Raw genomic sequence first — 11,306 nt, 5'->3', positions numbered from 1 at the left:
TTGGCAAGTGGCACCAGCAGCTTTTCTGGGAAGCAGCTGTGTTTATGCAACATAGCGCGCCCCTTACATCAGAGGGTGGGGCTGGACAGGTCTGCTCTGAAGGTGCAGCACCTGCGCACTTTGAGCCAGCTAGAACAGCAGTCACTCTACACAGAAGAGTTCCTCGGTAGAGCGCTGGGTAAATAAGGAACATACACACACTCTTAGCTGTCTCTCTCACCCCCCTGTGGCTGTCCTCCTGGGAAGAACTTGACTCTGGAGCCAGCTCTTCTGGTTCAGATCTTAGCCTTTCTTTACCAGTCCATGAGACAACAATCATTTTCAGGCTGAGAGGTCATGTGTGCCCTGAACCTGGGTGGCAAGGACTGTGATAACATGGGGGCCAGGTGGGACGGGGCAGTGCCATGAGGAATGTCTAGATGATGTTGACAGAACCAGGGCCTAGATAATCTCAGGGACTTGGGGGAGCACTTTGGTTTCTGAGAGGGAGTAGGCTTTCTGTTTTTCTGTTATATAAAGATCATCAGGCTCACTCATTTCTCTTCCATCCAGTGCAGTCTGAGTGGGAGACCGAGCACTGACCCCCAGCACCACTGCTGACCTGGGGTGAGTGCTGGATGTGCTGTCACCTACTATTGCCAGGGCAGTTTCTGAGCCGGCCAGCAGTCACACACCTCTTACAAACAAGGGGCAACTGGCCCCTCTGAACCAGGTGTCAATGACAAGGCCTCCTCAAGGCTACTGGCACAGAGTAGCTGGACCCCAGCCATTTTTAATGCTGGTCCTGACCTGTAGTTCCAATGGCCACGTGCAGAAAGACCTCATCTGGTCTTACACAGTAGAAAGGTTAAAAATATAGCAGCCAAAATGGAACTAAGATGTCCAAATTTATCATTATTAGCACAGAATGTTCCAGAAACACAGGAAAGTATGAAAGACAGAACCTAATGGCCACCTTCTTCAAATCACCCAAGGTTAGTCCTGGTGTATTTTCTGTTAGTCTTTCCTCCCTGGAGAGACTAACCCCCGACTTCCTACCCCCGACTTCTTCCTTTGTTGTTCAATGTTCTTTAGCCACTCTTTTTTCCCTGGAGTCGAGACGGGCCACAGCCAGAAAGTGCTTCATGGAAAAGTGGGTATTTAAGGTGTTTCCAGTTCTCAGCTGCCAGGTACATCTGTAGCCAGTGGCAAAGAGTTCACAGGTCAATTGTTCCCTTTACTTTGAACTTCTTGGCAGATCTCTCACTTGACTGAAGCTGGAAGTTGCTTCCATAAATGTAGGAAATGAAGCCATCAATTTCTATGGTGAACACACAATTTAGCTTGGGGATAACTGAATAGAAAAGAAGAAAGGAAAAAGAATGAGGAACAATACAGACAGTGCGTTCATGTTCATGTAAGCATGATTCATGCACGTTTACAATTTAAATTGTATTAAAGTAGTCGGAGGCTGCTTGTTCACTTCCCAGCTGCCAAGACCCAAAATAATCACACAGAAACTATATTAATTGCAACACTGCTTGGCCAATAGCTTAAGCTTCTTACTAAGTAACTCTTACATCTTAAATTAACCCATTTCTATTAATCTATTAATTCTATTATTGCCATGAGGCTTGTGATTTACCGGTAAGGTTCTGGCATCTGTCTCCTTTGGCAGCTACACGACATCTCTCTGACTCTGCCTTTTCTCCTCTATCTCTGCTTGGAATTCCTGCCTTGTTCTGTTTTGCTCTGTCATAGGCCCAAATAGCTTCTTTATTCATTAACCAATAAAAGCAACAATACAGAAGGACTTCCCACAACATTATTAAGGTGATGCTAGACCTTTATGGCCAGCACTTAGGAGACAAAAGCAGGCAGATCTGAGAGTTCAAGGCCAGCCTGGTCTACATAGCAAGCTCCAAGCTAGCCAGGACTGCATCTAAGACTGTCTTTAAAAAAGTGTACAGGAATGAGAAGACCCATGCCAGAAGTACCCAAAAAAGACCTGGGCTATTTGATTCACAGTCTAAATATAACTCACTGCCTAATTTCCAGATTTAGGGGTGATTAACTTAATTCCCAGAACTGAGGGCTCTCACACCACCAAACCCAGTTTCCCATACAGTCTTGAACTGGTTCTTAGATTTGTGCAGAGTGGGGAAACTTCTCCATTACTTCCTTAGACTTATAAAGTGAGCAGAAGAACATACAGGGAAATGGAAAACAATGAAGCAGGGCTGTGGGGGTAGCTCAGGCGTAGAGCCCAGGATTAGCTTGGTCTTGATTTCTAGCATCAACAGAAATGAGTACAAACCCCTCAACTGTTGTTTGAACTTTGGATTTGTGGGCAAGGTCAGGTACTGGGGTATTGGAAGATTCAAAAGTACCTGCTGGAGCGGCAATAACCATGCTATGATGTGGGATTTCCCCCTGTATGCTATGATTTCCATTAATGAATAGAAAAACTGCTTTGGACCTATAGCAGGGCAGAACTTAGCTAGGTGGGGAAAACTAAACTGAATGCTGGGAGAAAGAAGGGCTGAGTCAGAGAGAAGCCATGGAGCCTCTGCCAGAGACAAACTCTGGGAACTTTACCTGGTAAGCCACAGCCTTGTGGCAATATACAGATTAAGAGAAATGGGTTAAATTAACATGTAAGAATTAGTCAATAAGCTAGAACTAATGGGCCAAGCAGTGATTTAAATATGTGTGATTATTTCAGGGATAAGTGGCTAGGGATGAACAAATGGCTCTCTCCTCCCAACAACGCTAAAACTCAAGAGTATCTCCAGCAAGGGTGCAGTTTTCAGAACTCCAGTGGCAGGCTGTTTTGGTTTCTTCTGCCTGACTTTTAGTTATTCATTTGAGAGGTGCAATGAGTGCCGAAGACCCAGATAAGCAGTTCTTCTGTCCTATTTATGGACAGGCTGCTGTGTTCATGATGTCTCTTGGTAGCCATAGGGGCAGGGGCCTCTCTCTGCAGTTCATAACATAGCAAGAACCTGCAGACTCTGACTCCATTGTCAAGTAGAACCTGAAAACCTCAAGGAAAGGATAAGGCGCTCTCTCTCTCTCTCTCTCTCTCTCTCTCTCTCTCTCTCTCTCTCTCTCTCTCTCTCTCATACCCTAGGGACACAGCACACACCTTTCAGTCGGTCTTCTTTGGTGATGATCTTGAAGACATGCTTGGTCTCCTGCAGGAGGATTCCTGTGACCCCCACATAGGAGGGGCACTTGGATTTTGTCACTGCAAAGGAGAAAAGCAGATGAGGGTAAGGCCTGGGTAGTGCCAGCAGTCACAGCTTGGCCTCAGGGACTAGGAGCCTGGCCCTTCTAAGCTGAGGAAGAGAAGGCCCAGAGGATAGTGGCTCTGTAGCTGGGCAATGACCAAGCCAGCAAGAGCCCAGGATTCCCAACTCTTTGTCCTGGGCTTTGCAATCTCTGGGCTGTTCTCAGGTATCCTTTGGGTTTTATGCAGGGTTCTAGAGCCACAAGGCCATACACATAAAGAACTAAGGCCAGTTGTGTTGCTTTGATGGAGTAAGTGCCACGGGCAGGACATCCATCATTCACTTTTGACTCTCCTGAACATTTTTTTGAATGCAGTCCTCCTATAGAGCTACCCAGAAGTGACAGGCGATTCACCTCACTGGCAGGGCCCTGCCTCCTCCATGTAATCAGCACGTGGAGCTAACTATGTGCTTAGTGTGGCAGGTCAGTGCTGGGACAGGACACTGAACGTGATGGCCTGTATCCTGCTCCTGTGAGCTGAAGCTCTCATGGAGGACAGTGATAGACAGCACGGGCTATTCTATTTCTTGATACGGATAATGGCTATGAGGAAAATAAGAACAGCACAATGAGAGTGGAGGGGAAGCCTTAGTGGTGGTGGACTCTCAGGAAGTGACAGCAGGAGTCAATGCATGAACCTTCAGAGCCCCTTCGTGGAGAGAAGGACCCAAGCAAAGGTACCAGGTGTGCAAGTCACACAGAGGGCAGCCAAAGGACACCGTAGGTTTTTACTCTGACTGGATGGGAAGCTGCTGGAGGCTTAGGTCAGGCAAATGGCAGTCGGGAGTCTGATGTCTGATGACAGCCTTCATTCTGTGTATTTCTTCTGGTGTGTATGTGGGAATAAAACAGTGTGTGAGCCGGGGGAGGGTGAGAGAAGCTTCCACAGCAGCTTGAGGGAGTTAGAGGCAGGTCAGATTCAGGAACTAGGTGTGTTAACAGACTTGAGGTGCAGGATTAGGAAAGAGGTAATGTGTATGTACTTCTAGGTCTCTAGCCTGAACAAACTGATATGGAGATGTGTCATAATCAGAGAGCTGACCTCAGGGGAGACCAAGGGCTCTGTGTGAGGTACTTTGAGGCCCCTCCTGGCTGTCCAAGTAGCTGTTGGGTGCCATGTGGTGAATGAGTCTGGCAATCATGGGAAAAGTCTGCACTGGTGATGGCACCCTGGAAACCCCCAGAGTCTGCACTAGAGGCGAGGTGACAACAGTATGAGCTGACGGCATGCAGACACCACTTAGTGTGTGCTTAACAAGTCCCAGCACAGGTCAGGTCACAACCACCTTAGATCCTCACTGCTTGTAACTTAGAGAAACCTCAGGATGCCAAGTGACAGATGCCAGGCTGAGTACTGCCACTGAGTAGCAGTCTCCAGATGACCATATGCTCTCACAGAAATTACCTGAAATAATAGCACCGTGAAGATCCGCCTTCAGGAGTTTCGCTTGAATCATCTGTGGCTGCCTAGGAGGTCAAGAGAGCCCACAAAGAAGAGCTGGTAACAAAGCAAACAGGATCACAAACGCCCACAGCCAGCTGGTTTCCCAGGCTGCGTCTCTAGTGCACGCAAGACTTGGGATCTAATCCCATGGCAGGCATCAGAAATAAAACTCACGTGTCTGGCTTGAGCCCGTTGCACAGGTCACGGATGTACTGCTTCCAGAGTTCATGCAGAGGGAGGAAGAGACTGTATCTGTCAGAGTCAGAAACACGAGCTTGGGATTTCCAGTGTTCGGCAAACCAGAGCTGGGCTCAAGGCCCAGAGTAAGCACGAGGGAATACCCGAGACTGCGTGGAAGCCGTAGGTGCCCTGACGACAATGTGACCAAGGCCAAGTACATTCCCCTCCTTGAACCTCAATTTCTTCCCTGGCAGAACCTTTTCAGGGCTAAATTTCTGCTCTCGAGAAGGGAAGAGGGGGCCCTTTGCCTTGATGCCCTTCCTCCTGGCCAGTTGTAGGCATGATGGAGGAGCCCCTGGCTCTGAGCAGGAGAGCATCTGAAGGTGGTGATGTAGCCTCAGCCATAACAACCCAGGTGCAGGTTTCCAGGCAGGCCCTTGTATAAGGTGGCAGGATCATCTGGAAGGGAGGGTAAAGGACCAAGAGCTTTTCTCTGGGGTTATCCTTTGTCTTGGTGCCCATTCATACCAAGCCAGGATCAGAGTCAGGAACACCAGGCTCGAATCTGAAACAGGCTCTTCCTGCAAGGACTCCAGGGAGGCAGCCCCAGTGCAAAGTGACACTCTCTTGCCTTCTGGGACAAGAAAGGCTGCGTGGCTATGGAGTGTTATACAAAGCCTAAACATAGTGGCTGTAAACACAAACTCAGAACCATCTCGAGGGAGACATCCTTCCACAAAACAGTGACACATTCCTTTCAGAAACTTCTGAAATGCCAAGGCAGGACCTCTCCCTGGCAGCAACCTCTGAGTGGATGATTCTGTCTAGTGATGTTAAAGGGTATAGGAAAGCACATATTAAAGAATATCAGCCTGTTGCTATGGGCACTTACTAGTGAGGCTAGGAGAGAAGTTAAATGATGAAAAGTCCTCAGTCTGACCAATGCCTGCCTTTTAGAGGCCAAACCATGACATAAGAAAATTGGTAGTGGGAAGCTGCCCCCTTGTGGCAGATGGTGAAGAAGCCCCTGAGACTAAAGGGGCAGAGCTGTCCAGGGAATCCCTGGAATCTGCAGTCCAGAGCCCTACCAGGAAGGCTAGGCAATGGTGAGTGGCAAGGCCATGGGAAGACTGGCGTACCTCTGTTGCTCTGGGCTAAAGTCAAAGAGCCTCATGTCTCTCCTCTGTTTGGAAGAGAGGCCTTTGGATTTCTTCTTCTGCTTTGGCTTCTGGTGAGTGAAGTATTCCAAGACCACAGCCTTGCGCTGCAGATGGCTCTCACAGTCTTGCTGGCTCAAATGAGGGATGGTCCGCTTCAGGAAGGCCCTCACAAAGGCCTCAGCCCACTGGGTTTCTAGCTTCTGCTCAGAGATAGGGTGGTGTGGTTCACTGTTCTGCTCTCAGACACCAGGGCACTCATCCCGTTCCTGAGAGCCACCATCTCTGCTGAGCTAGGCTCACACATCTCCTGTCTGCCAAGTGTTTCCTACACACAACTACCAAAATGTAAAGTCACACTCATGTGCTAACTGTGACACCGCCCCACACTGCAGCCAGGTCAAACGCTGACCAGTCCTGCTTCCTTGAGGTTACTCTACTGAGCATTCAAAATCCTTTGTAATGCAAACCTTCTCTAATCCTTGTGGGGAAGGAAGCTTGAGAAATGAACTACACAGTAAATTAAGTCATGACCACAAGACTATCTTGAAGTGGAAGAGAACTGGGGTTGTTAGGGAAATGAGCCATTTCAGTATTAGGGGAAACTGCCTGGGGGTTCCAGGTAGGTCAAGGAGGAGAAATTCTGACAGTGAGCAGCACAGTCCTCTTCCCTTGCTTTTAGCCTTGTGGACTCCACGCGGCTGCCCTTGGAGAGGTCTGCTCCAGGCCCACTTTGAGGCAGAAAGTGTGAAGTGCATCTCAGGCACACTCACTCTCAACCACAGGACATATACAGAGTTATATGGACTCCTGGGGAAGGTTGGGAGACTGTTTCACAGCTGCATCAGTCCTGAAACATGCTTCGTTTTCCACCTCTCAGGCTGGGGTAGCAACAGTCTACTCTACACTGGCCGGCAGGTACCTCGCTCGGCCTTCATCTGCTGCAGCTCTGGGCAGTGCTCTTTCCTGAGCACCTACCTCTTGGCTGGGCCATTTGCTGGGTTCTTTTTTCATCACCCAGACAGTAAAAACAAGTCTGAGGCTAACTGCCAGCTTTAGGTATATCAATAGTAAATGATACCCTCTTTGTGCTAATACAGGAGATAAAAAGAATACATAATCTTTGAGGTAGTGAGGTCAGGGATGGCTAAACATTCATCATCAATAGAAGGACAATTTGGTTCTTTTAAATACATATGTGGTCTCTCTTTCAAGAGGAAATACAATTAAAGGTGGTTAACTGGCCTTTTAACATCTTGATTTAAAGGATATTCATTCTCTCTCTCTCTCTCTCTCTCTCTCTCTCTCTCTCTCTCTCTCTCTTACACACACACACACACACACACTCACTCACTCTGAGACAGGATTTCTCTGTGTAGCACTGGCTGTCCTTGAACTTAGAGAGCTGCCTGCCTCTGCCTCCAGGTGCTGGGATTAAAGGCGTGCCCCACACAACCTGGCAGGATATGAGCCACAGGTAAAGCTTCTGCCCAATTGACAAAGCCTTTGAAGCATCCAGAGAGAATCTGTAACATCCACTTATGGAATGGGCTGAGCACTGAATGGGGCACAGAAGCAAGATCAAGACAGGTTTCTGGTAAGCACAGGCTGTCTGTCGTTCCCTACAGAGTGGGAGATGACATGAAATTAAGAGCTGACTCCGGTACCCTAGAAAGGAGGCTAGAACATGAAGACACCAACCAAAAAGACCTTGATTTGGCCTAAAGTACGACCTGTGCAGATGAGTAATCCATGGGAAAGAACAGCTAGATGAGTCTAAGAAGACATTGAGCCTGCTCTGCTGTCAAGTCTACTGCTCCCAGCCTCCTCTGAACGACTGTACCTGCACATCATGCTCTCTGGCTTCTTTGTGAGGAAATGCACGGTAAATCACAGCTGGGGACAAACACAAAAATAGACAATTACTTCTGTTAGGAATGAGTATAATACCCAAGGCTTTTCTAACTATGACAATAGCTACACTCATTTAGAGAAGGAATACTGAGTTAGTAGGAAAAGGCAAAGCTTTCTTGGATGATCCTCTGCAGTGTTGGGGGGTTAAACTCAGTGGCGTTTTATACACGCCAGGCAACTGCTTCACCTTGGATCCATGTCCTGACCCTACTGAACACTGCTTAGTTACATATTACTTAAACAAGGCCTCACTTTGTATCCTAGGCTTGCTTAGAAATTGCTATGGAGCCCACAGTGGCCTTAAACCCCCAACACTCGGGTCTCAGGCTCCCAGTGCTAGTTGTTGGGATAATAGACATGTACCACCTCAACTGTCTTACATACTTCTTCCTCTTTCCTCTGGCTGGATTTGTCCTAGAAATTCCCAGGATGAGGTTTAAAAAGAACACTTCTCAAAGCTTAACGTGTTTAAGAATCACTGGTATCTTATTAAAGCATGGGTTTAGTTCCTACTCCAGATTCTGCCTGTCTAAAAGAAGTCATCACTGGAGCACTCTAGAGTTGTTCTCATTTAAAATACAGGTTATAGTTACACGTGGGCAGTGCTCACTAAGTAGTGAAGACTCTAAAGGTGAGGTGATATTAATGGCTAGGGCATGTGGTTGGTTGAAATACTACAATTTGCTGACTACAAGAAATTCGAAACAGATTTTTCACAGTTCAGAATCCTGACAAGATAAAATACAACAGTCTTTTTTCAAGTTCTAAATATGTCCAGCATGATGCTGAAGTCCCTTTAACCATCCATGCTCCTGTTTCTTATTTGTTTGGAGGAAACCATCATGGTGGCACTGGGGGACAGAGTACAGGAGTAAATGGGATAAGAAAGAGCAAATGACCAGAAAATGTAGCTCACACGACCCCCTATACATTTCTAAGGTGAATGTAGTGACACACATGGTTAATCCTGTCACTTCAGAGGGAGAGGCCAGCCTAGTTTACACTGTGAGTTCCACTACATAGCTCGCCTTATCCCAACAGCAACAACACAAACAAAGAAACAAAAACCCATCTCTGTTCTCTTGGGCTTCCCTGAGTACGTGTTTGCCCAAGTAAACAAACCAAGGTAGTTACCAGTTTTACATGGAGAATCTGGTTCTCCTTTGAACTGTAGATTGAGTTTGTTTACTGAGAAAATTGTGCAGGGCCTGGGACCCTAGGAATAACTTTGTTTTACCTACGCCAGATGCCTATCATCAGGATTAGAAGTCTTTATGCATCAGTACACATGTAACAGCTCTGGTATACTCATTGCTTGTCAACCAGTTGATTTAAAAGGACACAAATACACTCAGAAGTGTGTGTGCACATTTACTTTAGTCTCATTAATTCTTCTAAGCAATTTTAAATTAGTTATTCCTAACTATGCCCATAATATTTCAAAAATTTATTTATTTTTTATTTTTTTTCCTTTTTAAAAGATTTATTTACTTTTATTATGTATACAACATTCTGCCTCCATGTATGCCTGCGCTCCAGAAGAGGGCGCCAGATCTCATTTCAGATGGTTGTGAGCCACCATGTGGTTGCTGGGAATTGAACTCAGGACCTCTGGAAGAGCAGCCTATGCTCTTAACCACTGAGCCATCTCTCCAGCCCCTAATCTTTTAATAAAAGTATTTATTTATTTATTATGCATACAATATTCTTTCTGCGTGTATGCCTGAAGGCCAGAAGAGGGCACCAGACCTCATTACAGATGGTTGTGAGCCACCACGTGGTTGCTGGGAATGAACTCAGGACCTTTGGAAGAGCAGGCAATGCTCTTAACCGCCGAGCCATCTCTCCAGCCCAAATTTATTTTCTTAAAAAACCATCTCTTTACATTTTACATACCAATCCCAGCTTCTACCCCATCCCCCTCCTCCCGTTCGCTTCACCTTCTCCCCCACCCTACCACCATCCACTCTTCAGAGAGGGAAAGACTTCCCATGGGAAGTCACCAAAGTCTAGCAAGACCAAGGCCCTCCCCAGTATAAGGCCGAGCAAGGTATCCCTCCAAAGAGAATGGGTTCCAAAAAGCCAGTACAAGCAGTAGGGATAAATCCTGGTCTCACTGTCAGTGGCCCCAGTCATACAACTGTCACTATAAACTAGAGGGCCTAGTTTGGTCCTATGCTGGTTGCCTCTCTGTCAGGCTGGAGTCGGTGAGCTCCCATTAGCTCAGGTAAGCTGTTTTAGTGGGTATCTCCACCATGGTCTTGACCCCGTTGCTCATATTATCGCTTTCCCTCTCTTCGACTGGACATTGGGAGCTCAGACCAGTGCTTCACTGTGGATCTCTGCATCTGCTTCCATCAGTTTCTGGATGAAGGTTCTATGATGACATTTAAGATAGTCATCAATCTGACTACAGGTAAGGCCAGTTCAGGCATCCTCTCCACTATTGCTTAGGGTCTTAGCTGGGGTCATCCTTGTGGATTCCTGGGAATTTCTCTATGCACATAATACTGAAGTCGAGATATGCCAAGGCACGCGATCTCTGAGAACAGGACAGGGCAGGAGTGCGAATCATCTTGATCGTATCCACTCTCCCCTCTAATAGTGCTCCAGTGCTTGCTTCCCCTTCCTGACACATCTGTGTTCTGATCAAATACCACCGCCTTAGGTTTGAGATACTGCGCCTGGGAAGATTTTTTTTACAGGATGAAGCGTGAAAAGCCAGGCTGTAGAGGGGAGCAGGCACTTGGCCACAGTTAACAGGGCAGGTAGTGCCTAGTTCTGGCCAAGGCCTTGGATCCACCTCTTCTAGTTTCCCGGGTGAGAACACACTCGATCGAATCGATCGTGACATCTATTCCTAGCTTAGAGACAGAGTCGGGCCGATTCTCACTCTGGGTCTCGATTTCTTTTGTGTGCTGAGTCAACTCCCTGGATATTGTCCTGGGACTCTTTGGGACAGGTATCCCTGATTCATCTTCCAGTCCCGACCCTTTCTATACTGTGATCCGTGCCCGATTTCGTGTCTCTCATCCCGCTTACCCTTCATCGTCGGAACACTTCCGGAGCGCTCTGATGACGTCTCCTTCGGGCCTCACTATTCTTTTTCTTCGTTTTGTTCTGCAGCTTTCAGTCACCAGGACTCTTTCTTGTCTAAATTTCCGCTAGAAAAACCTGTTGTGCCCAAGAAACAACGTAGGCACAGTACACAAACAGACTTCCTCCAGCGGGCAACAGTGGACTGCGACCAGATTTCGGAGATGGCACCTTGCGTGACGTCATCAACGTGCGTCGCCGTCTGGCGGTACCTGCGCCTTAGGTTTAGCTCCGCGGCCAAG

At 47.3% G+C, this 11,306-nt stretch overlaps 1 protein-coding gene across 1 annotated transcript; it reads right to left on the bottom strand.

The window, feature by feature from the left end:
• Positions 1–874: 874 nt before the first annotated feature.
• Positions 875–11,283, bottom strand: LOC142856540 (ribonuclease P protein subunit p29-like). Its single transcript, XM_075984116.1, has 7 exons — positions 11,011–11,283; positions 7,898–7,950; positions 6,037–6,257; positions 4,892–4,969; positions 4,679–4,740; positions 3,128–3,229; positions 875–1,333 (listed from the first exon to the last, which is right to left on the bottom strand). The coding sequence occupies exons 1-7, from the start codon at positions 11,015–11,017 to the stop codon at positions 1,197–1,199; spliced, it is 660 nt and encodes a 219-aa protein (XP_075840231.1). The 5' UTR covers positions 11,018–11,283; the 3' UTR covers positions 875–1,196.
• Positions 11,284–11,306: the final 23 nt, after the last annotated feature.

The sequence above is a fragment of the Microtus pennsylvanicus genome, chromosome 1 (assembly GCF_037038515.1).
Source record: "Microtus pennsylvanicus isolate mMicPen1 chromosome 1, mMicPen1.hap1, whole genome shotgun sequence".
NCBI classification, from domain to species: domain Eukaryota; kingdom Metazoa; phylum Chordata; class Mammalia; order Rodentia; family Cricetidae; genus Microtus; species Microtus pennsylvanicus.
Note: the sequence above shows the minus strand (reverse complement) of the source record. Positions and strands in the feature narration are given on the sequence as shown.